This window comes from Mycteria americana, chromosome 7 (assembly GCF_035582795.1).
Source record: "Mycteria americana isolate JAX WOST 10 ecotype Jacksonville Zoo and Gardens chromosome 7, USCA_MyAme_1.0, whole genome shotgun sequence".
NCBI lineage: Eukaryota > Metazoa > Chordata > Aves > Ciconiiformes > Ciconiidae > Mycteria > Mycteria americana.
In genome coordinates this window covers 21338706-21365892 of record NC_134371.1, presented here as the reverse complement: position 1 = coordinate 21365892, position 27187 = coordinate 21338706, and the positions used below count along the sequence as shown (strand labels likewise).

General features: G+C 42.9%; 1 protein-coding gene across 1 annotated transcript; it reads left to right on the top strand.

Moving 5' to 3' along the window:
• Positions 1 to 1014: 1014 nt before the first annotated feature.
• Positions 1015 to 25872, top strand: MOGAT1 (monoacylglycerol O-acyltransferase 1). Its single transcript, XM_075507376.1, has 6 exons — positions 1015 to 1344; positions 11561 to 11739; positions 12162 to 12363; positions 15088 to 15262; positions 18786 to 18985; positions 22149 to 25872. Exons 1-6 carry the CDS (start codon positions 1251 to 1253, stop codon positions 22301 to 22303), a joined length of 1005 nt encoding a protein of 334 aa, XP_075363491.1. The 5' UTR covers positions 1015 to 1250; the 3' UTR covers positions 22304 to 25872.
• Positions 25873 to 27187: the final 1315 nt, after the last annotated feature.

The window sequence follows — 27187 nt, the reverse complement described above, 5'->3', positions numbered from 1 at the left end:
CGCCGCGCCGCGCCTCCTGGCGGCCTGCCTGACGGCGGCCCGCCATTCCTGCGGCCCGCGCCCGCCGCTCCCGTCGCTCTGTGGCGCGACGGTGCGAAGGCAGCCCGGGCGGGCGCCCGTGGAGCGGGTCCGCCCGTCTCCTGCGCCCAGGGAGGAGGCGGGCAGCGCGCCGAGCACCGGCAGCGCCGCGGGCAGCTACGGCGGTGACATCAGCCCGTTGGCCGGGAGCCCCCGCGCCCTGTCAGCGGCGTCCTTTGGCGTGAGGCGGCTGGTGCAAGCGGCGTGAGGGGCCGCCCGGCCGCGGCACCAGTTCGCGGTGGGCGGCAAGCTGCGGCGTCTCCGCTGTCCCGACGGGAGAAATGGGTGCAGCTGGGACAGCGCTTTTGCAAGTTTTGGGGTGTGTGGGGTTTTTTTCCCCATACTGGATTTTTGACAGTACCTGTCACTGACACCCCGGGTTAAGTGCCGAGGGTGGAAGGAGGTTGTGCATGTGCTAGTTTAATTAGACACGAAAGAGTTAAACCCAAATACCACAGGAATTTAAAGTTCTTGGTCAGCTTCTATAAGCTCTTTAATTATAAGAGTCTTAAGCGCGAGGATATACCGGGGGGCTGGGGATAAGGCAGGAATGGCATCGGCCGCTCTGAGGCGAAAAAAACCCGCCAGCGTAGCTCTAGTGCTTCCCTCTGAGAAAAGTTCCCGCCGCACAACTCAGCTCCTCAGACTCCAGGGTCGCAGCTTGGACTAATAAAGCCGCGGGTGTCTCCGCCCCAGTTGCCTGTGTCGTTTATTTGAACCGGGGGCAGGTGTGTTTCTCGGCTCGGAGCCGAGGCCAGGGCAGCACTGGGCTGTGGAAGCCGCGTCGGACGTTTCTGCGGCGGGAGGGGTGTAGCGCCGTTCTGAGGCGTGCCCAGCCCGCAGCCTCGCCCGGGCCCTGCCCGCTCCTAGGTCAGGATCGGGTTTCCTGCGGCCGGGGCGAGGGAGGAAGGTGCCCGCAGCCTGGGGCGGGCTGCGCCGGGGCGGTCGTCTCCCCATCCCCGCCTGCTGGGGCCGCGCCCGGGCCCCGGTGCCGCGCCGCGGCTGTGGGCAGCGCCGGTGGCGGGAGGGGGCGCGTCCCTGCCCCACAAGCCGGTGGCCGGGGCCGCGGCTGCAGGCGGCAGAGCGGCGCGGCGGCGGGCTGGGAGCGGGACCGGCACTGGGGCCGGAGCCGGCGGTTCCGTGCCTCCCCGCGCTGTTCTCCCGCCGTCAGCATGAAGGTCGAGTTTGCCCCCATCAACATTCCCCTAAAGAGGAGGATCCAGACAGTCGCCGTGCTGCAGTGGATCTTCTCCTTCCTCCTGCTGGGTAACAGCCTTCCTCCTTCCTGCCCTTACCCTAGAGAGAAAAGGGGAAGAATCGACTTTTTCCTTAACCAGCGTCACCCGTGGGCATCGGTCTGTGTCACCCTGTGGTTCCACGTGGGAGGAGAGGCGGCCGGGCGGCGAGCGGCTCCCCCGCTATCCCCGGGCGGGCAAGAGCATCGCACTTCTGGGCTTGGGTCTTCTCTTCCCTGAAAGCTTTTTCTCTTTTTTTGGGTCTATTTCTTTCTATGGGTTCTTTTTCAAATATGATCTTAAAAAGCTAGTGACTGCATCTTCTTATTGAGATGCCTGCAAGGCATCTCACAAGGCTTCTGACAACTAACAACTTTTTATTGAACGTGAGCATAAAGGCTGACTTTAAGGATGACTAATGCTGTTTTCATTACTGGTTTTGTAAAATAACTTTATATACTGTAGTTCAATAAAATTCTCATTTAACTAGGTGATAAAAATTAATAAGGATTGACAGTGAACTGGCTTAAATGCAGCCACTTCCATAAATTTACAAAAAATGTCCTCGCTTGCTTTAGGAAAGCGTTCCTAATAATTTTACTTGGTAAACTTTTTCTGCTGATTATTCCTCTGTAGAGAATTTTCCTAATATCTTAATAGACTCCTCTCACTAAACATCTATTCACAGCAGCAAATCTTATTCTTATGGGTTGTTATCTTGAACTTGATAAAATGAGTCACTTGATAAGGTAAGCTAAGCCTTAACTCTCTGGGACCAGATCCATGGACTGTGTAAATTGGCAAGCAGCTATTGAATAGTCTGTGTGGAACAACACTGTTCTGAGGAGTAGAGCATCTGACTACCTGGGCATTACTGGAAATGATGGAACGTGTTACCATTATCTATGCTTTAGGACTTACAAGGAGAAAAGGAATGTGCGCGCGTCTTCCTTGTATATCTTGCAAATATAGTATCATTCAGGTGGTGGTCTGATGTCTTTCAGATGACTTTTTTTTAGGTTGTTAACCCACACACAAAAGACTTGGTTATGTGGGGGAAGCATGGAGGGTATGAAGCACCTTCACATATTTATCCTTAGCACTTGGCTGGTTTATGTTACCTCTAAATTATATGTGGTTGGACTATAAAGAGTTCATGTTTGTGGCTACATTGTAAATAGTCTGTGCTTTTAATTTTCTGTTATTGAATTAGCTCTTGGCTTATGCCATTATTCCAGTCTAATGATAATGCAGTGGAAGTTCAGTGGCGGCAGAAGGAAGCCATTTTTATCCTAGCCTGGTTGGTAACAATGCTGCTGCAGAAAATCACGTCCTGTGCTTACTAGAAGTGATCGGGCTGCAGAAGATCCACTCTTGCTGCAGTTTAGTGGGAGAAGTAGGCAGCTGTCTTCTGCAGCTGGCGCTGCCTGGGAATAAATGTCAAGGAAAATCAACAAGGAAGTGGTCTTATGGCTGATTACGTTGAACATAGTGAGTGCACATGATCATGACAAAATCTGTTTGCAAGAATGCTCAAATTTTGGTGGACAAACTGATTCTAATAATAATAATCTCCTTGTGCTTTTATAGGGATGTTTATCTTTAGAGCGATCCAAGGTGACCTTGTCATTTTGGAGGTGTACCCTTTCAGTCATATGACAGTCAGAGTGATCTGGCCAAAAAGTTTCACTTAGCTTCAGGAAAATTCAGATGAGTGAATCCTAAATGACTTAAAGAAGTGAAAAAGGGGTTGGTTTCTGACGTTCCGGATTGCCTTTATGTCTGGATTTTTCAGCCTTTTTTTTTTTGTCTGCTGAGTAGACAAAGTATGGAAACATTGTTTGTAAGCTCTTGAATTCAAAAGTGACACTTTCAAATCATGCAGGGGATGCCCCAGTACAAGTGAAATACATGTGAACTCATCAGAGGATAGGTTGGAGGGGTAGGTGGTGTTTGGGGGTTGGTATATGGCTGGAACTAGTTTATAGCAAGCAAGATCTTCTGTAGATTCAGTCTTTCTTATGTAAAAATATCTGCATGTGAAAACATGAAGAGATAACACCATATGATAGCTAATGATTTGTATTATAGGGATTCTGTTTAGAGCAGTGAATAAATAGGGTACTGGCTTAGTTCCTGAAGCTGTCCATCTAGGTATGTGGTGAGGTGCCATAGCCTAATAAAATGGACTGGTAGGACCAATAGATAAAGTAAGACAACTCTAAAAATTAACGCCCTGGAAGACAAAAGCTGAATCAGGTAATGATATCCTTTAAATCTGAGAAGTGACGTGAAAACATGATTTGGCACACAGAGTAAGCCATAGGGGGAATGTGAGTCTATTACAACTTAGAATCCATAATGTGACTTGGATAGAAGACTCTGAAAATCAGGCATTGGTTTTATCTTCCTGGCTGAGACCCTTAAGAGTAGCTAAATTTAAGGTAAAAAGCACATTGTGTTGGCTTGCTTTGTAATGCTGCATGGTTTTCTGAGACCGTGGAATTGATGATTGAAATGCCCTCTTGCTTGTGTGACTAAAGGCTACTCACATATATGCAATAGTTGCTGAAGACTGTGAATCTCATCACCACTTGTAGAAAGAGCGAATCAGTCAACAAACGCTGAACGAATGGCTGCAGTAGCACGGTATAAACAAGAAAGTTCTGGTTCTTTGCACAGCGTACTGGCTTGGCCTGGGTCTGCACTACAGATACATTGCTTCTGCTGTAGAGCGTAGGCAGAATAAACATGCCTCTGCCTCAAAAAAGCTGTACAGATGTGCACAGAATTTCATTACATACAAAAGGAACCTCTTTAAAATTCCGGGTGTAAGTTCCTGTGCTTCCCTGCTCTGTACTGCAAGCTGCCAAAGTTTGCCCTCAAGCAGCAAAGACAAGTTTTCTTTGTAGCAGTGGTTCTTCTGTTAGTTGTCCAGGGACATGACACCAGAAGCAAAAATAAGTTCTGAAATACTGTGATCTGTATCTAAGAGCTTCTGGATTAGACGAGAGAAATGCCCACCTAACAGTTTTCCGCTGTGTGCCAGCTGAAACTGCCATATGGTTTCCTATCTTACTTGCTCTAAGTGCAGCAGGCTAAAATAGTTTAGGCAAAGTTCCATGACAAAGAAAAGTGTTTTAAATGGGCTTCCTTCTTTTAAAAGAAGAGTGGTACCAGCCTGGAGTCTAGAAAACTAAAGCTATGAAAACTGAAAAGCAGGAAATGCTAAAATGATGCTGTTTCTTGCCATATTAAGCAGAAATCCAAACCAGCTTCAGGCTGAAGCATATTTTCAAGTCATTATTGTTTCACTGCTGAAACAGCAAATAGATGAAGTTTTGCAATTTCAGAGTACCTACTTTGGAAAAAAAGCTGAAACAGACAATTTTGATAGATGTAGACTTATGCCTGTAATTATTGTTATTAGAGGTTCATCAGCTTGGCCAGGGGCTGACAGTCCCTGGGCAGGTCTGGCCCCATTCCAAGCTCGTGCAGCACCCACATAGTGTCCACCTCTGAAGCTGTGTGCTGGTATCTGCTTGTGGTCTTTCTGTGTCGTTGTCCAGCCCAACCCCAGACGCAAAGTCACCTGAAGAAATGAAATCTCCAAGCCTGTAAGTGCTGCTGGACCAACTGGGGGTGACAGCAAAGAGGTTACATCACTCCCATTTTTGTACTGTAGGTTTCATGGTACATATACACAAAAGAAATTGTCACCATCGATGAATGCAACGGATGTCCCTGGTGTTTATGGAATCTTTGTTTTTAAGCTTGGAAATATTTTTCTTAAGGACTTTGACTGAATTAATTTTGCTGCAGTTAATAGTATGTCTGATATTCTCCTGTTAGGAACCAGTGTAGGTTTTCTGTTTCTTGCACAGTAATTGAGCAGCAATTTACCCTTGGTATGTAAGCATGCTGCAGGGGTGAGCTGTGTGCCTCAGTACTGCACATCTCTGAGTGAGCTTCAGTTTGCATCAGGAGGTGATCAGTACCTAGGCAAAAGGTAGATCAAAGGGTTCATTTAAAGGCAAAACAACTTAAAGAAAAATAAATGAGATTTGGTTTAAGTGCTGCTTTGCAGGTGCTTTAGCCTTTTGTTTTTCTTCCTCTCTAATGTACACAAATCAAATGACAGCATTTTGGAGAAAATAAAGCTAGAAGGCGAGTCATGAGCTTCTCTACCAACTTCTGTGCATGTGATGTGAAAAGGGACAGTGGAATTTGAGCATGTACAAAATCAAATGCAGAACTAGGTAACTTGGGTGGACTGGTGGTGTCTTGGTCCAGACAATCAGAGATGGAAATGAGAGAGAGTTTAACCCTATGAGAAGGATACCAGGATTTTGGTTTTGAGACAAGGTGGTGGTAGGGGAGAATGGTGCATCAGCTCAACAGCTCACTTTCTAGGTCCAGCAGCAGCATGCTGGTCTTCTGCTTACTGGGTACCTAGGAAGTGACTGTTGTGCATGCACCCCTGTGTTTATTTGCAAAATACTTAATAATACAAAATCAGTACATAATAAAAGGTATACTTTAATATGCATGAAGCCACAAAACAATATGCTAAAGACATTGGTGTATATTAAAGTACATCCTGTTCTCTAGTGATTAAACTTCTGTGCATGTAGGATGAAGCACGCTGTTAATTGAACTTGGCTGGAGATAGTTTTGAGTTGTGGATCTGGCTTCCCCAAAGGAATAGAAATTATGAAACATTTGCCACAGGGTGAGATATTGCTGCTGGAATAATAAGTGACTTACGTGTTGAGAAAGCAGGTGTCAGTGTAATGTGCTAAAGCAAAAAATAAACTTTTCCCCAAATATGTCATGATGTTTTGTTATCTGGTGCTGATTTAATTCATCAGCTGTAGCTGGCTAACTAAAATGGTCTCATTCTTCCTCAAAGGCTTTTTTAAAAAACTCTCTTTCGATACCTAAGAAAACTCATCTGAGCTCTGTAAGCCTTTCCTAGCAAGCTGGCTGCTATTGCTACTTGTTTTTGTCAGTCTGTATTCATCTATCCCTGTTGTTGCTGGCCCATGGGTAGGGACTGATGTGTGATCACAGAGAATAACAGGGTACTTACTGATGCTTGACTGACTAGTATTTCTAGGAATGCTACCTCTGCTACCTACATCTTGGGGAGGGAATTTAACCATGTCTCTGTGTATATTTGTTTGTATCCCTTGAGAATAAGAAGAGAAAAATGGCTGTGCTGCATCAGGCCAGAGGCCCTGGCTTGGCAACCCATATGTGAACATAACTGATAGTGGATGCCTCAGGAGAAATAAAAGAAACAGTAAATATGTAGACTAAATGTGGCATGCTGTCTTGGGATTTGGTAATTAGTAACTTGGGGATTTACTGTATCCAGACCACTCTATCAACAAGTCAATAGTGCCTAATGCTCCATATCTCTAGTTTATCAGTATTTGCCCATGGAAGGTCTGCTTGCTTGGGAACTGGAACCAAATTCCAGAGTAAACAAGTCTCCAAACCTTGGCATCTGAGGGTTTGTATTTGTTATCCTAGTAGTGCTGAAATACAGCTCCCTTGGTAGGAATACTCAAATATTTTTGTGACTGGGGCTCCCAGTTGTGACCAATAAACTGACAAAGGACCTTCGCTACAGGAGACTGATATGTATTCAACAAATGCTAATCTCCTTACCACCTCAGTCCTGGAGGTGGCTACCAAATTCCTGTGGACTTCAACAATTTTCCAGTGCAGTTAGTTTAAATAAATCCCCAGCTTGTTCTTTGCTGGGGAGTCCATATCTGCCATGGGTAAAAAGTGGCAGCAAGTTCCTGTGCTTCTGGTGGAAATCTGTATATTGACAGAATTGCACAGACTAGTAGGCTCTAAACAGGATAGTACTAACACTATGACTCCATTTTTTTAAAAAGAGACTTTCTATGTAAAAGCTCCAGAGCAGTACTCTGCAGAGGCATGAACTTGCTTACTGTTGCCTTGGCAGGTTGCCTCCTCTCAGGTGTTGCCTGCTGTTGTCTCAGGTATTCCTTTGGTGGGACTGTTGGAGTCCATTTGCTGTATGTGTTATTTCATTTAAATTCCTGTCCCTTTCTTTACAATTTATAAATCATTTAGAAAGTATTTCCAGAAATTAAGGCTGATTTAAACTTTTTTTTTCCTTTTCCCCTAATGAAAGAATCCACTAAGCAGGAAAAATAATCTTTTTAATGCCAAAATCAACTCTCTAGTGGTACCTTGAGGGATAATAGGGAGGAGCAAATGTACGTTAGGGATGAAAGCATCACTGTGCAATTCTCCATGTGTGTTGCCTCCAATGTTCTGTTCCTCAGGCACCCAGCTCAGAGGCATTGCTGCTCTGAAGACTAAAGGTGAGGAAAGGACTGTTCTGTTGTAGGTATATCAATGTAGTTGTTGAAGAATATGCCATCTTTCGTTTTTTTTCTCCTGTGGCTATACATGTAAGAAATGAGCTTTTCGCCTTGCTTTGTGTATTGGTATGCACATGTACTTCTCTGGGCTTTATGAGTACAATATTAAAAATCACATCTCTACCTGTGTATTCACTAGAACGCCAGGGGGATAAAGATGTCCTGTTTATCACGTCTTTTGTGGGATGAGGTTCAAATCACTGAACTCTGAAAGTCTCCAGCTCCTTTAAGACATAGCAGCACAATGTGTTTAGAGAAGGCTTTGCTAAGGGCATGTGGGAAACAGCAGGAATTGGCTCATAGCTCAGACCTGTCTGAGTTGTCGAGCAGTCCGGAGGTCTCGGTGCGAGCTGCTTTGCATGGCTTTGTGGGGTACTGTGGAGAGCCTGTAGTGCTGGTTGGATTGAGACGAGTGCCCTGGCCACCTAGGATACACCTGCACAGGCTGGACATGGTCTGTGACTGTTCTGAGAGTAATGGGAGGCTTTTCTTCTAGTGGACAATCTTAGATTTGGTGGCCCTCACAACAGATATTACTCAAACATTTTTGACTCCTTAGTAACTGCAAATGCATTCAGAGCTTCCAGTTGCTGGGGTGACCTGTATTTCCCCACCCAATGTGCTGGTTTCCTACTTCCTATCTCTGTGGTATTTAACTATTTTATTAATTTGGTGCCCACAGCTGCAAACTTAGAGCCTGTTTAATGAGCGAAGCATCAGGTGTTCAAACATCATTGGGCAGGATGGCTGCTAGTGCTGCTAGCTAACACTATATATAATATTTTTTCATCCGTTTCCTGCAGCCGATGAGTATCCACATGTAAACGGGGAAATGGAGGAAAACAGATGTAAAGTCTCACCAGTGTTGGCTGGCAAATTGGATGTTCAGAGTCCCATAGCAGTGATTTGTCTTTTAATCCATATTGTTTCCCTTTTTCCCCACTGTTCCAATACACCACAGAGATATTTTCAAAGCTTTAATTCAAGTTTAACCAAAAAATTATGCTTTCAGTGTACACTGGAACTACATCCAAGGAGGCAACGATATAGTAAAGTGCCAAATTCCAAGTTATTCACCTTTTGCCTGGAATTTGTTTATGAATTTAGGTAAAGTGGTTGCCATTTATTTAGTCACTGTCTTCTCTGAAGGAGAAAACACTGGTTTTGTGTTTATAGGCTTGTTGGTTTTGAGTCATCAGTGTTTGACTCATCTTGCAGGCTGTTAATGCATTGAAATAATAAGGAGGTATGGTAAAAGGAATTTGCTTTGCATGTCTCATTGCGAATGCAATAATAAATTTGCTTTGTCCTACAAGATGCTGAGCTCTCCTTAGGAATTGCTGACAGCATACTTATCTCCCCATACCTTACATGCATGCAGGAACGTGTTCTAGCTAAAGCAAACCAGTGAACTTGTTGATCTCGTGTATGTTTGTCTGCATAGTATTAAATAGTGCTATCTGGCACTTACCACTGCTGATTTAATTAGCTCTCGCAGCAAGGATGCTTTGATCCAAAGCACCTTTCAGCTATTTGGCTAGGAAACTGATAGTAAAAAGCCATGTGATTCTGCACTGAGCCAAAAGCCCTTCTGAAAGGAAGGGTAGGAAATATAAATACTTACCAATTTTTGCATAACAACTTGAAATTAATTGATTTATGGCAATTAAAAAAAACTTCTCATACTTATTTGAACTTAGCCTGTGAACCTTGGTATCCTGTCCAGATTAGCATTCCTAGAAATTTCTATAGTTTCAGGATCTCTTCTTCAAAGAACAAGTAATGACTTTTCCTCAAAATATTTCTGTGCCCTATTTTGAAGTGTTGCTGGTGTGGGATTCCCAGTGAGTTCTCCCTCTGGAGCAGTGGAATTGAGTGTCATCTTTCACCTGTGTTACTCATCCTGCATTAACGATGCTCCCTAGACTCGTTGTTGCAGCTTTTGGGAGTCTTCCACATTGACTTTGGAGGTCTGTGGGCCTCAGTTAGCTGTGGTACTTTTCTAGAGCTCTTACTGAGGTGCTTCTCTGTGCAAGACCAGGGTTGCCTGGTTAAGCAGGAAGCAACGAGCTTCTGTGCTGATGGTACTGAAGAATGGAGTATCCTTCAAAACAGTAGATTTGATCCTGCTTCTGGTTTTCAGTTACCCCATGACAATATATCCATTTCTACTCTGAAGGCACAGTCAAACTAGGCACAAGGGCAAGTTGGCAGAAGTTCAGTAAAAATAAGTATTCAGGTTGGAGGAAACACAAGAGTGCCCATAGGCCAAGTTAAGCTCTGAATTTCAGCAGCTCAAAACCTGCTTGGTATAGGGAATCTGCTGTGAGTTTTCAATGCCCAAGTAATCTCTGTTGAATGAAGCTGATCTTAACTAGGATGAGTGGTTTTTACTGTTGGTCCATCTGCTTATTTCAAAGTTTTCAGTTCTGGTGCATTGTGTTAGCCAAATTATCACCTGATGTACTTCTGTTACATTTTTTTACTCTGCTCTATTTACTCATGTATTTAGCTCAATATGTTTCACTGGTGTAACTCCTTTTAGGCCATAACAGGATATTGCCCTCAGGAAAGCCAGTCAGTTGTGGGATATACAAAGTACTACTTCTGCTTTGTAAAATATCACAGAAAAACACCTGTTTCATACAACTCTGCCTGTTGAGACTTCCAGTGAGGACTGGGTCCTGTTTTGCTTGCCATTGTATAAATACATGATGCTAAAGCCCTGGCTCCCTTGCAAACCTGGAATTCAGCATCTGCTGAATTACTCTGTCCATGAGCCTGATGCGTTTTGTTCACAAGAAGTCAGGGCGAGCAGGCTGCTGCAGGGGGTTCTACAGGGCGGAGAGCAGCAGGTACTGCTGTACTGTGCTTCAGCCGACTCCGTCCACAGCTGCTTGAGTTGCTGCAGGAGTACAAAATTCTGCAAGTCCTACAAAGGTAATGTTTCCATAGGGAGTTTCCCTGAATAATTATTTCAGGGCTGAGCCCCAGAGTAACACATTCTGTTTATTCAAACAACTTTTTCTGGCTTTCTGAATTGTGTATAATACACTTCCTATGTATCGTTATTGTGGTAGGATGTTACAGTTCTTATTAACCTGAGTCTGAAAGTTTTGGGACTTAAAACTGCTGTTGTGTTCCCGTAGCAATGGTGAGTTTCCACTTACAGTGACATGTTTAGAGGCTGAAATGGAACCTCTTAATGTTTTCGTCTTGTCTAGTGCATCTCCTTGGCTAGTCACAGAGTACTTTTCATGGGGAGTAGAACTACCATCCCTATTTTATAGGTAGAGAAATTAAGAAACAGAAAGGGAAAATGATTGCCGGACACCACTCCTGTTAGAAAAGAGATCTTGCTGTGGCCTCCTTTCCCCTCCTTCCTTCCCTAGCTCTCTTCCCTTTTTCTCACGCACTGGAGCATCACACCTTTGTTAGGTCTTGCTGTCTCCTTTTATTCTGCCTTTGGTAAACTGGATGCTCTCTACCAAACACTAGTGTTCACCCTCACCATGGGCAGAAGACAAAGGTGTTAGTTCCCACCTTATGCTTTTGTTTTATTAAAGTAAACCAGCATCATCTTAGGCTTATTCGTCCAATTGTGCAGTACAGTAAGAAGTATAGACTGAGGTGATACACCCTCGCAGGTGTTTCACCCTCAGTGTAACAACATTCACACAATGTGGAATAAGCTTACTTCAATTTGTATGCATTTTGAGTAGCATCTGTAACAAAAATATCAGGGCTGGGAATTCAAGGTCTTAAAAGGAGGCAGGCATGATTAATGCTTGCTATGGTTTCCTTTTTTGTCTCTTGTAGCAGAGTTTTGCTGTGGATTCTTTGTGATCCTGATCCTGGGCAACTTCTGGTTCCTTGCTGTTCTGTACCTGCTGTGGCTCTACTTCGACTGGGAAACACCATGCACAGGGGGCAGGCGGTCCCAGTGGGTGAGAAGCTGGACTGTTTGGAAGTACTTTAGGGAATACTTTCCCATTCACGTGAGTAAAAAGTTTCTCACAGAACTGTAAACATTGCAACAGAGACAGCTTGAATAGCCATGAGCCTGGACAAATGTCTAAGACTCATCTTTGGTAAAATTCTATACTTACTCCAGGGTGAACTTAACTTCTTTTTAAAACATGGGAAGTCTGAGATTTAGTGACAAAAAGGGGCAGGGGCTGATTTTCTACTTGGACTGTTGGGTCACAAGATAGTGCCTCAGTAAATGCTAGACATGATATCTTGAGACACATCTATGTAAACTTTGTTCAGCTGTAAAATGGGACAGTAGTTTAAAGTGCTCAGAAGGAACTGAATTGCCATCGGTTCTGTGTCCTGTCAATGTGCAATCTCCATACTTGTTTTTGAGAATCCTTCTGAGGTAAGTATTATAATGTCCTCCACTGTCTCTATTTTTCAGCTTATAAAAACTTCAGATCTGAATCCAAGTCACAACTACATACTTGGTTTTCACCCTCATGGGGTCCTGGTAGCTGGAGCCTTTGGAAATTTTTGCACCGGTCCAAGTTTCAACAATTTATTTCCTGGGCTTACTCCATATCTTCATATCATGTCCATCTGGTTCAGCTGTCCCTTCTTCAGAGAATACATAATGAGTGCTGGTAGGTAAAAGCAGAATGTCTCAGCTGTTGCTCTGTATTATAGCTTCTGCTTCAAATGTAGCGTCTATTCCTGTACCTATAAATGGTAAGCAATTTCACTTCAGAAGGATCTGCGTTGGTGCTAAATTAAACCTCTGTTTTATGATGAACTGTTGTTGCAAAACAATTTGAATGGTTTTATTAATATTTTTTTAAACTATATCACTGAGCTTTTTTTCTTTCCAGAAAAAATGCTGTTTTTCCCTTGAACTGTGAAACAGCAGTACTGAGTGCCAGTTATTTACAAAGAGAAGGGCATAGTAATTTATAACATTATTTAGTCATTGCACAGACACTTGTAAAGCAAATTGAGGGTAATATCTTACCTGAAAGGCTTAAAGTCCTACTCATTACAAATATCTTTCTAGTCGGAAGTTAATTACCTACTTCTGAGTGAGGTCCCATGTTGCAAATTTGTGTAATTTTAATGGAGTTGTAAACTCTAAAGACAGAAACTTTTTTTTTTCTTTTCTGTTCTGAGCAGCACTTGTCATAAAGGGGTGATATTCATGACTGGTACTGCAGTAATAAAAGATAAAAATAACAAGCAATAAATTTTGGGGAACAGAAGAATGTATAATGAAATCAGGACTAGTGTTCCCCCACAGTGGTTTAATACAGGAGTTATTTTACTTAAATTTGTTAAACTAGAGCATTTGAGTAAGTATGGTCTGGTGCACAAGACTAGGTTTGGGAGACAGAGCTCTAGCTCTTATTCCTGACTGCAACGCAGACGCTGTGATTTCAAAGCTGTGCAACTGCTCCATTCATAGAAACGTGCCTAGGATGTTGTTCAGATTAATATCAGAATTGCATATCCATGTATACTTCAACATACTAGAGAATGCCCTACCATGCAAATGTTATTTCTGAGGGGATTCTTTCAGGCTTGTAAAGTTAAGGGATTGGCAGGGGTGGAAGATGACCATTTTAAACATTGCCTAGCCTGGAAGTCAGCTTTACATGTTTTTAGCATCTTGACCTGTGGGAACAAATATTTAACTGCTAGATAAGAAACAACTTGAGTAAAAAGCATGCTAAAGAATAGTCAGCGTTGTGGCTTGTTTTTCACAGGTATGCTGCTCGTAAACCAGAGGGGACCTTTGGTATAATGCAGGTTATCAGTCAAACCATAAAACCCTTGCAAAATCTTCCATGTACTGAAAGCCATGCTCCTAGCACAGCTGGCTAGGAGCCATGCTCCTAGCACACCTGGGCTTTTGCTCCCTGTCTCCAAAGCCTGCCAGGCTGCAGCTGTTGTCATCAGGAAGAGCAGCTGCAGCACTACCCAGCCGCTGTCTGAGCGAGCGGGGAGCAGTGCCCTGCACGCAGGCTGACATCTCTGCTTCAGCAGGGAGATACCTTTGTCCTGGGGAAAGACAGTGGCTCTTGCTTTCTCTTCCAAAGGAAATGCATGCTGACTGGTGAATGCGCATCACTGAAATTATGTGTGAGTCTCAGGTCAGCTGCATTTTTCAGAGTAACAGTGACTGTGAAGACATATGGCAAACAGAAATAGCTTTTTACTGAGGTCTCTGAACTTGCTCCAGGAGCAAGCTATTTCTCTTGGTGGCCAGCTCTCAAAACTACATTATGATCATCCTGCTTTTCTTGTGATATTTTTATAATCCATGTTGTAATGTTCCTGATGAGGAAAAAAAGAAAGTGGGTAACAGGAGATGAAGTATTTGCTTGGCATCCAAAAGAGCACGCTTTGATACTAGCCCAGGAAAAAAAAAAAACCCAAACAAAAACACCCAAACAAACAAAAAAACCAAACAAAACCTACCCCACCCTTCCCAAAAACAACACCACAAACTAGACTTGATCTGTAGATTGTCATTTAGACTATATTAATTCAACACAATTTAAGGGTAAATAGTACCACTATGAGCCTTTGAAGTAAAACTTAGGGCACAAAGAAACTCTGGAGGGGTCAGATGCATATCTGTTAGAAAGGGGATTTTCCAAAGCACCAAGTTCAGAGCAAGGCGTAAGTCGATGTTAAAGGCTTGTACAGCAGTGTGCCTTTGATTAGAAGTATTAGGACCAGGAAAGCTTCATATATATTCTGCTATTTTAGCCTAAACAGATTGAGTGCCAGGTCCTGGTTACTAGAGAATGAGCTGATGGAGTCACTGGGAATGGTACAAGTGAGGCTTTTCTGCTTCTTCTGACGCTGTTGTGCCATTGCCTTACATGGAGCTGCTGCTTTATAGCTTTGAGAAGAACGAAGGGGGATCAGCTTGGCACTGTAGATCCGTGTTTGAGTTAACAAGTCCTCTATTCATTCTGTTAAACCCTCTGTGCCTGTGTTCATATGCACTTGCTCTATGGCTTTAGCTGCTGCCTCTCAAGAGTATCTGCTGCCATTCAACTCTTCTGTTCTCTGGCAGAGAATATTTCTGACGGGGAATTAAGTTGGCAGAAGAGCACACTCTTCCCTGGAGATCTCACAATTCTTATGGTAGGCAAACAGCATTTAGCTCATCAGTGTGAAATCAAAGGACTTACCTAAGACCAAATTTGTTGCAGAGTGAGGGGGTTGAACCCAAATCTTTGAACTCTGTCCTATGCTGTAATAATTTTGAAACATCGTTTAGATATTTTAAAATATTTCTTAAATTCCACTGTACTTGTATATGAAGATTTAGCAAGTCACTCTTAAAATGTTTGCTCCTGAAGGAATGGTTTCTGCATCCAAGGAGAGCATCTCATACGTGCTGAATAACAAAGGAGGTGGCCACGCGTCTGTCATTGTGATTGGAGGAGCAGAGGAATCTCTGAATGCACATCCTGGAAGTTTAACTTTGAACATCCTCAAGAGGAAGGGCTTTATTAAGATGGCCTTGAAACATGGGTAGGTTTCCCATCTGGGCTGCTGTAGTAAGCATGCTTTGAATACAGATTAATTCTTAAAAATAGTTCATATTGTATATAGTAAAATCACATAATTAGAATTCAAGAGTTACTTGGCTAAGAACTTGCAGATGTCTGGCATAGGAGCCAGTCTGTCCACCTAGATCCAATCTGGGAGTGCTGAAAACTCCCTTTGACTTTCATAATTTATAAGCAGTAGGTGTTATTAGCATATCTTGGTGTTTTGTTTCAGTTGGTTTTTGCACTAGCAAAGAGTAAGAATTATGAAACAATATTAGTAAACCTTGGCTGTTATGGCTGAGTGGAGCAGACATTCTGTTCCTTGTTCTGTAAATTGAAGTTCTATTAAGATAGGATTTTCTTATCATTTTAAGCAAACAAAAAGTATTAGAAAACTAGGCCCTGTTTTATTAAATCACTGAAAATTGTGGTCTGGGAAGATTTGCTTTCACCTTTATTCTAAAGACTTTCTTTTGAAGATTGTAAGTTTCTGGGAATTTTTGATGAAAATCTCAAGAAAAACTAGCTTACGTTTTACTATCAAACAGCTATCAGTGTGTAACTAAAAGACGGTTATTAATACCTTTTGAGTGATTTACGCAGTATAAGCTATTGTGTTTGTGCTGGACGGATCAAGATGTCTCGTATACTGGAAACATTGGAACCAGTAACTTGTTCCTGCTAAGCTTTCTGAACAGCTCCCAGGATTATATATTGACATGCAAAACAATGAGAAAAAAATATAAATCTTGAGAAATCTGTAATAGTTTAAGGTATTAACTGGAAAAAAGGTGGTCTCTGAGAAGAAGAGCGCTCTGTTTTCACGCAGGGTGCTAAGGTCCATTTTTGCTAGAAACTATTCTGTGTCAAAATATTCCAAGAGGGTTTCTTATACATATCACTAGAAGTCTCATAAAGGACGTGTTTTCTGATAGAAAGTAACATTTTAGTCTAATTTGTACCCAGAAACAACACTTGTGTATTTAAATTAGGACTTTGGTGCCTAAATGAGTCTTTACTCAATTTCTGCTCAACTGCTGATTAATCCAGTGGGATCCTAAACACTATCAGTAGCTTTTATTTTTTTAACCATAAAGTTTAGAAGAATATTTAAGTGCCTTTTTTTTTTTTGAGCATGTTCATAAATGTCTGATCTGTCAGATCACAAAGGTTGGTGTTTATCTCTCATCTAAACTGGTTTGGATTGAGAAACTAGATACACCTGTGCCTCTCATGGCTTTGATTTCAAAAGCATCCCCAACACACAACAACAAGATCAGGACACTTGCAAAACACAGGAATGGCCACTTCTTTCCTTATGAAGTCCTTTGGTTCAAATGATGGTCCTCCTCTCTAAGAAAGAGGCTTAGTCATCTAGAGCCTTCCACTAGGGTGATAATGCCTGTCTCTGCCCGAGTGACTTGAAACCTCACACAAGGTCACCTTAACCACCAGGCTACAAGTCATTCTGGATCTGAGCACTGGCAAGAAAAAAACGCTTCTATGTGAAGCGTAGGAGTCCTGACTTCATTTCTATACAGTAGGGCTGTGGGACAGTAGGACAGTATGACTCTAGCTGTTACAGCTCTTGCAGCACTGTTGGCAGTCCTGAGCTCTTGTCCAAAGACTCTGCATCCAGTAATTGCTTCTGGTTTTAACATTTTGTTTCTAACAATTAACAAAATGTGAAACAAGCTTCCAACTCACGGGGAAATGGAAGGGTGAGGGAGGCTTGCAGGAGGCAGATGAGAAGAACCACCTGCCAGCAGTGCCTGCATTTGTTTATGGTGCTTTTGATCTGCAGCATCAAATACCAAGAGAGGAAGGGGCAACGTGGAGACCTGTGCTCTCTGGCCCTGACTCCTGTACTGACAGCACAGAGAAGCTGTGGTTCCTCAGCTAGGAAATTGTCAAATGTGGTCTGAATGTGTCAGCAAAAGTCCTCTGCACTTCTGGAAAAGACATTTTGGTCTGAGGTAGTTCAGATATCTGATATGAAGTGAAGAAATCCTAAAGACATGAAACAAATGATGAATCAGCTAACTTATCTTTAGTTTCACAGTCACAAGTCACTTATTTCTCTGTCTCAACCTCCTACAGAGCATCTTGCAAAAGCCTTTACCAGATTAAAAGAAATCCCACAGTCTCAGGGTGCTATTGCACCACAAGATGTTCCTGTTTGTTCTAGTGTTGTAGTAAAAAGTGGAGTATTGACACAGTCACAGTATGTACCAGGCTTTCCGCTATTTCCTTTACAGGTGGCTGGGTGATATATGCTCTATTTGAGAAAGAATCTTTGAGCAGACACCAGTCAGAATAGTGAGTGGGAATGATAGTCTTTGGGGGTCCTCAGGCTTGAGAAGCTGTAGAAGCAGTTGGTTTTATCCATACAGGTGGGTTTTGATTGTCCACAGTACTTTCCAGCAAGTTCAGTCCTTGGTGCATCCTCCTCAGGCGTTCAGAGCTCTGCAGTAATTCATCCTGACATTATTATAGCAACGCTGCTATTTTACAGTATGGTTTTTCTCAAAGATAGTGTGGGCTGAATGGAGCTAAGACTTAAGTAAAGCAAATAAACCACCTTGGTATCCTTCAGAGACTGCTTAGGATTACCCTGCTCTTTTTTTCTTTAAACTGTGTAGAATACTATTTAATGAAACTAAGCATTAATTGAAAAGCATACTGCAGTCAAGGTTTTAAATATAGTGGTGTTTTTGCATGTTGGAGACAACTGCACTGATTCCATCAGCCTAAGTAGTTTGGCCAGGAGCTAGTCAGTGCCCTTCCTCCCAAGCCAACTCATGAACTGAATGAGAATTCATTAGGCTGTGAAGGAGCCAAAGTGAGTTAGTGTAATTTCTGTGGGTAGGATTTGACCTCTGGTAATAATGGATTAAGGCTAGTGTTTTCGAAGAAGTCTGGAGGAAGCAGGATTTCACTGGGAATTGAACAGCGGGGGAATTTGGCATTGCACTCAAGTCTGTAAGGATGTCTGGTTTTTATCACAGTTCTTGTGCTGAAATCAAGTGCATGCATTACTCTGGTCAAAAGGCAGAGGAAAGCCAAGATCTGGTTTTGATGCCACCCAGCTGGGAGCATTATAAGGTTAGCAATGAGGCTTCTTTGCTTGCCAAGGGAGAAAATGCAGTGGAACGAGGGTGGACTTGCTGAAATAGTGGTGGATAAGATCATAATCATAATTATGATATATACAATTATTCATTTTTATGATTATGAACAGTCATACAAAGTTGTGATGGGTAGCAACCAGCTAAGTACTGCCCAAAAGCTAGTTGCTAGTTATATACCAATCACTTTTTTTTTAACCCAAAAAACCCAAAGCAGCTGTATATCAGAAGAGTTGAATGCCTGTTGCTGGTGAAGTCTAGAGCTGCCGAAGCTTTCTGTGCTGGTTATTGTGAAACCATTTCCACGCTGCTGATGTGAACAGCAGTGCAAGTGCAGGCTGATGTGGGATTCTCAGTGTGTTCATTGTTTTACAGGGCTCATCTTGTCCCGGTGTTTTCCTTTGGTGAAAATGAACTCTTCAAGCAAGTTGCAAACCCCAAAGGTTCATGGCTCAGAAATGTACAGGAGAAGTTGCAAAAGATAATGGGCTTTGCTTTACCGCTATTTCATGCTAGAGGAGTATTTCAATACAGTTTTGGCTTAATACCTTACAGGCAACCTATTCATACTGTTGGTACGTTCCCTATGCCTCTTCTAATGCTTTTGCAAATGTTTAAAAATGCATAAGTGTGCTACTAATATCTGTGTAAATTTATAAATCTGTTCTAACAGAAACAATTGGTTACTGTGCATCTAAAGCAAGTACGTAAGGTTTAAAATAATTTTTTTTTAAAATGACTTTCGGCCCCCTCCCCCCCCCCCCCCCCAGTTAAGAGGGGATTATTTTCTCCCTTTCCCCTTTCTGTCCCAGGCCAAATCTTATTCTTCATTTGCAGTTATTCACAGGCTTCTATCCTCAGCAATCCTCAAGGAAACTCAAGGGGTTGCCCAGTCTGTAGCAGAGCGCTGCCACAGCTCTGCAGCTGTTGCTGCAGATTCTGGATGCTGCAGTTATTTTGTAAGATGCCCAGCACCTTCATTTCTTAGCCCTGCAGAGAAGCAGCAGTTGGGTGTTTCAGCTGATGCACGGCCACCGCAGCAGTGCTCCAGAGCAAGGCTAACGGAAGGAGCTGGTGCAGTCCTGAGCCAGTGCTCATCAGGACAGAGACAGAGGAGGGAAGGGAGAGGGTGCCTTGCGGCAGCTCTGCTGCAGCCCTTCAGCAGGCTGCTGCTTACATGGCATTGCAGCTCCCTAGGGTGTTTCCTTCCCTTTTGCTTTTCCTCCATGGAAAGAACCGTTCATGTTTAATTGAGAGCACGCATGCTATATCAACAGGCAGGTTGGAAGAGAGTGTTTTCCCCAAAAGCTTTTATCCCTGGTCGTCTACTCTCACTGGAGTGTAGGACTGAATGTCTATTGATTTTTACTGGCTTTAACTAGTGCTATTGACCACCACACCTTTAAAAAAAGTTGTGCTGGGCATCATGTGAAGGGAATAGCTGGCTATCTATATATTTTTGATAAATCATTTTTAGACAGGTTCTGAGCCAAGTGAACTAATGAAGCTTATTTCTACAGAAAAGTAAATTGAGCTTTTCTGGTATTCCACAAGGGACATATATGAAGGCCCTCCCTTTAATGGCGGGATGATTTGATTTTAGTATGGATCAAATAAAAATGTTTAAGACAAAAATGTAGCTCTTTTTATGTTACATTTCATGCAGCTCTGTATCTTATCAGTGCATATAGTTAAATGTTTTAGAAAAGATTTAATTTTTAAATCCCATGTTGTGCACAGGCAGGCTAAAAATGTCACTTATTTTAAAGCCAAAAAGTTTTCAAAGCACTGGAATGAGAGCAATGTATTTTCTGCAGTTTTTCCTTGGGCTAATGACATTGAAACTGTTCTGAAGCTTAAAATGTCTTTCACTTTGAGGCAAATCTTCATCATTGTCATATTTACTGCAAGGAAAGAGATGTTCCACGGCTAAAGCATGGGAGTGCTTCAAATCAGCAAAACCAGAGTCTTGCAACAGAATTTGTTGTATGATCTCAAGAAATCCTTTACCTTTGGTGTCTCTGTTTTCTCACGTTTGAAAACTATCACCATGTCCCTGCATTCTTGAGCAGGGTCTCAGTATGGCTCAACACAGCTTTGAAAGTGTTAGCTCAGCTCCTGAAAGCTGCAGAGTCACGTTGAGCTCCACCCGAGCCGGTTAGCCGTGTTGACAACGTGGCCAGGTATTGGCGAGTTTCCTCCTGGTTCAGAAGCCGTGGTTCCTAAAGCAAGGAGATGCAATTCAACAAAACCAAGGTCTGTGAAGTCTGAGTGTTTTGGACTTGATGAGTGAAGTACTTTTGTTTTTCCTGAAAATTATTACTGCTTTTCAGAAATAGAATCAACTCTAAAATATCAAATTAAGCAGGTTGCTTAAAGCTGCACAGAAAATTAGAGAGATGAGTGTAGCTTCCAATTCCACAAGAAATCTCCTTTCTTAGGAGAACAGACTGCTGCAGAAGGGCTTGGTGGTTGTTTGGTGTTTCCAGTCATGCTTCTGGAAATCATGTATTGGGTGTATACTGATTTCACACCCCCTAAGGTATTGTTCAGTCCAGGGCTGGGTTCTCACCCCTAGCCACATAAAGTCTGAATTTCCGCACCGTGTAGAGCCCGAGAGCTGTTGGCAGCTGAAGCTGCAGCAGGAAAATGCAGAATCAGCATCTCTGTGGTTCTGGCTAGCCTTCCCTTCCCTTTAGTCAACATCATCCAATTTGAAGTGGCAACGTCTGTTGAAAGAGATTTTCAGGTGCCTTTGTAAAAGGCACCTGGGGGTTAAAAGCATCCTGGGGGGTGCTTTTAACTCTCTGCTTTTCTACAGACTTCCTCTGTAATCTCAGTCAAGTCTACTAAGCTCTTGATGCCTCCAGTGCAAGAACAGCTGTTGAAATCTGTCGTGATTGAACAACACAAGGAAGACTGAGATAGTAGAAAGCTTCTCTTGGCATATTGCAGGCTTTTTAGCTATAGCTTTTGGTGGAGGAGGAGGCTGCCCTGTGGACTTCCGTGGAATTACCTCCCATGCTCCCTCTTGCTCTTGCTCTGACAGAGCAGGTAGTAGGCTTTGCGCAGTGCCTGGAGAACATTTTGGTTGGAATGATATTTGTGGGCAGTGGATGGTTCAGAGACACCTTACAGGGTTTGAGGATTTTACGTGCTACCACTCCCTAGGCTGAGGTAGCCAACATTTCCGGCACTGGGACAGCAATACCCATTTTGAATAAATCGACAGATACTTGTATTTCCTTCAGTCCTGTTCATGTGCCTGTGTGGTTGGGGGCACCACGGTCCTCTTAGGCATGTCCCTCACATTGGATACCTTCAGTATTTGGATCAGAACAGAAGACAGTGAGAAGGTACATTTCTTAAATGCTATTTTGAACTTGTGGAGTACTACCCTGATGGCAAGACAGCACATAGCCCATGGGATTCTATGTTGAAGTGTAAACTGCTCCTTTGAGTTAGAGATTAACCCCCTTCTCATTAGCTCTTTTGCTGCCAAACTGAAATGATGTGGTTTTTAAATTCATTTTATCTGAACGTGAGCAAAAGGAAGTGGAGAACCAGACCCAGGGCTCAGGTTTGTGAAAGGCAGGATCAGGCCCCAGGGCAAGAAAATTGTGCTGTGATTCTGCCACCTTGCTGGGAGCTGTGGTGGAGCTGTTACAAGAGGGAGAGCAGTTTTACTTAAAAAGCGGTGTTGATGAAGCTAATGCTGCTGTTGTGTTTGATTTACAGTGGGAAGCCCCATTCCTGTAAAACAGAACCTGAACCCCACCACTGAAGAGATTGAACAGCTACATGCATTGTATCTACAGAAACTAAGAAAATTATTTGAAGAGCACAAAAGAAATTATGGGATCCCTGAGCATAAATCTCTCATCTTCGAGTAGCAAATTACAATTTGTACTTCCACATCTCATGAAAAAAACCAGTGTATGCTGAAAGATGTCTTTCTTGCAATCTGTATTTTGCAATCTGTAATTATCCTTGTGTAAGGAATAATTTTAAGAAGGGATTATTAGATGATTTTTATCTTACTCTTTGGGGGGAAAAAAAAAACCTTAGGGTGTGAGCCTGGAAGCTAGTGCTGTTTTGAGTTGTCCTTTTAGGTTCATCTGTACCAGAAATGCTAGTGAGAGACTCCACACAAATGTTCTTACCACCATGGTATCTAACCATAGCTTGAGCAGAGGAAATTGCTCTAGCATGAGATCACAAGCAGGAAAAGTATAAACCTGAGAAGTCTTTGATTGAAAGTTGAGAGACTTACCAGCATGCATCAAACATGATATCAGGTTGTTCTCTGAATATCAGAAAACCTTGTTGCTTTTCCATAGAAATGAAGGTGTATGTTTTCAGCACATGGCTATTATAAGCCATTTATGTGTGAATTCAAGAATAAATTCAGGAATAAATAGGAGCTTTCTGCCCTGAATAGGATATCGGCAAACATGGTTTGTTGAAGTCATGGAGCAGAGCAAACCTTCTGTTTGGAGGAGAGCAGTGTGTTGAGTTTTCTGTGTGCATGTATATGGCGGGTGGTAGGAAGCACTGAATGATGTGACTTTTTTGGACAAGCTGTACTTTGGATCATCAGTATGGAAGATGAAGCAGCTTTGTTTGGTAGTTCCACCTTCAGAGGAGATAGCAGGCACAGGACAAGAGAAGTGTACTGAGGAAGCTAGCGGGGGAATCATGTGAACTTTACGTCTTGTGAAAATTAAAAATGATCATATGCCAAGCCCTTCCACAGAAGGAAAGGGAGCCCAGTTTGTTCAGTCTAGTTCTGAAACTTCACCAAGGAAAGTGTACTTGATATATGCCTTTTTCTTCCCCACTGATAGATGTGAGGAAGTATGTGGAAAGGTGTGCTGCAGTGTGACACAGCTATAATTGCCAAGGCAGCGTGAGCACAGCTCTAGGGTGCAGCAGGTTAAGAGGATGCTTTGTATACAAACCAGGTGCCTAAATTTGAGAGAAGGTTTATCCTAAATGTGGATATCCATTTAAGAAAAGAAAAGAAAAAAAAATCTTAGCCAAACTCTTTTTCAGTTAAAATGCCTGGGTCTTGGAGATGATGGTGTGTGAAGAGAATTATAGTATATTATTGAATTTTTTACGAGAGAAATCCTTGTATTTGTAAATGCTTTCTATCTGCACATGGACTTTGCAGGTCTGGTTTTATTGAAGTGTTTGGTTTGCTTTAAGCAGTTTTAGTGCCTGAATATTACATCAGTTAGGTGCTCTGACAGGACAGGCGCAGGCTTGTCAGGCAGCCTGGGGCATCTGCAGCTGGGTCAGTTCAGCACTGGGGTGCTCCAGGAATAGCAGCACTTGCTCCACAAAGGCACTGGACACATTGTGTGCTTGCTGGGCTGGAGTCTCCTTAGAAGAAACGCAGTTGGGACTTTGGGAAAAAGTTAAAACTCTGGAAAGAAAAGATCTTAGCAAGATGAAGGTGTGTAAAGAAAAGAGTGGAAATACCTCGACTTCTATGGAGTGGACTCCTGATTAACCAAAGCCGAATAAATATTTGCCAGACAGAGCGGATGTATGTTGATCTGATGCGCTCCAAAAAAACCTCCAGCAACAAGTTGGTTTCCTTAGGAGGGCTGTTCCTTCTAGTGCCTATCTGTCATTCAGATGTGACCAGCACTGAGCCAGTGAATCCTGCTCTTGCTTTCTCTAGGATGACAGATGTCTTTCTGGGAGCCAGGGCTGGAATTCGTGATGCCTGAAGAAGTAGTCTCCTCTTCCCTGACAGTCTGCTGTCGATGTGCCCACAGTTCACCTCTACTCTACTTGAGCTTTCTTGGCACCACATGTACTTGCCCTCCCTTCCCGTGCTTTTGCTGCCTGATGGTCACTGTGGTGTAGACATCTTACTTCCTCACTCTCTCTCCATCTTTCCCTGGGTTAAGATCTCTGAAGGATTATGTATGCATACAAAATATTGAGTGGTGGCTTATTCAGCAGAAATGGGTTTTAGGAGCAGGGGTTGAGAAGAGGAAGCACTATGACTGTACATGTTTAACACGAGCTTAAGATCAGGATTGTTTCAGCTCTTGGAAGGGCATGTGTCTAGGGAGGTCAAACATGGCAGGTTTAGTACCTGGGAAGAGGTCTCTAGGGTCCCGAGGATTGTAGTAAGTGACGAGCCCTGAATATTCATTTTTGCTTAGCCAGATGTGTGAAATTTCCTTTGGATTTGTTTTTTTTGCTGCCTGCCCTGATGAGTAGTGCTGATTATTCATGAAAGAAGAATTTGGCGTCTGTGTCAGACTGTTCTCTCCTAGATCATCTGCTCTAATGAGATACTTCCTCTCATTCTCAGCCTGTTTTTTTCCCATTACCTTAATGATATAGAAGCTCAGGATGTAAATTTAAAAGCATTAGCATTGGGTTGAGGATGGGAAGTAACAATGGATTGTTGTTGATCAAATTAGCCAAAACTTCTAGGGAATATGTGGATACTGATTTGGGGACAGTATCTGGTCCAGAGGGTACCCTACAAACAGGCTTACCTCTGAATTCCATGAGAACATTATTTGTAGGCTCTGAATGCCATCCATAACTGGCACAGTCAGAACAAGTAGGGATTGTGTTACTCTGACTACTGAAACTTTCATTGCTTTGTAACACAGGAAGATGGAGGAAAAGAAAACAAAATCTCCAAGCTACTTAAATATATATTGTTGCTCAATAACTGCTGCATATTGCGTATGATGGTCCTTCCAAACTATCTTTTATTAACAAATTGTCTTGTGTATCTAGGACTATTTTAAAATACAATATCAGTCTCTAAACCTGATAGGCATGGTGTCATCTAAAATATTTACCTCCGTGTTAGTATGTGGATTTGTAAAACAGCCCTGCAATACTAACCTTAAAGGCCAGAGCCCTGGAAGCCCTAGACGCGTTGTGGCTAGTGCAGGCACCAATCCTACCATTGCCGCAGCCAGGAGGAGGCTTCCCATGTTTGTTAGAGTAAGTATCAACGCAGTCTTCAGTTGCAGTTCATGCCTGACAAAGCAAGAGCGAGCAGCTAGTAGGAATGGTGACCCCCCCACTCCCCCAGCTGGGATTAGAAGAATCAGGTACTGCTCAAGATTTCTGGTGGGATGTCCACGCTTACTGGGGCCTGCTTTGTGGCATGTTTCTCTTTGTGCCTCCTAATGACACAGGTAATCCCAGGGAAGCTAGTTATCTATCAACAAGATAGATACTCTGCCTCTATACCATGCAAACACTGCCTCCCCCATGTGCTCAAGATGACAATGCCTGCCTGTTCCCCTGTGGGTGAACATCAATGCCAAATTTCGTTTACAGGAAGTCATCCTCAAGAATTTTTACTTTGTGAACTACAAAGCATATTTTACACTTTGTAACTTTTAATGGAACCTGTAAAATATGAATGTCAGTTGTTTCAATGATAGCTGTGGCAAAGAGGTGTGAGATAATAAAGGTTTGTACCAAAGTGTGCTTGTGTTGACTGGAATTCAAATATGCATCGCTGCTGATGGGTAAGGGCTTCATCCCTCGGACCTTAGGAGCCTGACTGAACTCAAGAGGTTGTATTAGACTAGCTATAAGGCTGTGGCCATAACATGCTGAGAAATCAGGGGGTGGGGAAGATGGATGGATTACTCACTGCTGTCTCCTGAGGGATCACCTGAAGCCAGATTGCTGCTGGCAGTCCCAAAGGGTCTGAGGAAGAAGTGATCCATGGCAGGGAAGGGCTGGGCTGCAGCAGCCCATGACCAAGAATGCAGTGCCAAGGGGACACAGCAGGGAAGCGGCAGCACAGGAGGGTGGGTGACTCCTCTGAGGAACTGGTGAAATAATAGCTTTTGGAGTTGAATTCAACTTAAGGTTAAGGATATGTTTGAATTTTAACTGAAACTTGCATCAAGGAGTCCAAGTCTTAGTATCTGTACTCTAGAAAGAAGGACAAACCCTGCAGAGGCTCTGCTTAACTCTCGGAACTGGGGAACTAAATAGCTGCTTGGAGTAAAAAAGTGTTGCATTTGTCTGTTGGGATAGAGGAAAACCAGCCACCTTAAAGCAGTGATGTATTTTAGGGGTTTTTAAAAGTATGGCAATGTTTATACTAACAGCTGCAGTGAGAAGTATGAATTCCCAAGTCTGGGAAAGGCTAATTGTGCTTTGTTACTGTTTTAACGCTTTCTTCATGGAAAAATCCCACCTTGCATCTCAGTTTACTATAAAGGGGAAAAATGGATAAAAAGTAAAGTAGCCTTGGATTGCTTTGAAGTAGTTTCATTATATGCGCGTGTGTGTAAATGGGAGGTGTGTCATGGTTTATCAATGGATCAACATCATGTCCTGTTTTTGCTGAAATACTAAAAAGAAGCCAGTTATACCTGTAAAGCACGAAATGGAGAAAAATGAGGAATGGTGAGCAACTGCATCTTCACGCTTCTCAAAGTGCTGCAACAACACTAATCCTGATCACGACTGCTTGTGATAGGTAAGTGATGTTACCTCCATACCCAAGTAGTTGACTCTGAAGGGAATCGGGTGGACTGAAGGATGTAGATGGTTTCTCAGCTGATGTTTCTTAAGGTTGGTATCAATTTCATGTCAGCTGAACTGCTGGAGCACTGCCTGTATTACAGACCCCATCAGTCCCTCGTCTTTTCTCAGTTTAGCAGACAGAATAGAGCTGTAGAAAAGGAAGAGAAAAGAAAAAGGAGGAAATTCATTTACTTAATGTATTCATATGCTGGAGAAATACATCCATCTAAAAAAGT

What these genes read in the sequence shown, in the direction of transcription:
- MOGAT1 (XM_075507376.1), top strand. Translation starts at nt 1,251, where the DNA reads ATGAAGGTCGAGTTTGCCCCCATCAACATTCCCCTAAAGAGGAGGATC. An exon ending in AAGATGGCCTTGAAACATGG is followed by an intron (nt 15,263 to 18,785) that starts GTAGGTTTCCCA and finishes ATTGTTTTACAG; the next exon opens with GGCTCATCTTGTCCCGGTGT. An exon ending in GCAACCTATTCATACTGTTG is followed by an intron (nt 18,986 to 22,148) that starts GTACGTTCCCTA and finishes TTTGATTTACAG; the next exon opens with TGGGAAGCCCCATTCCTGTA.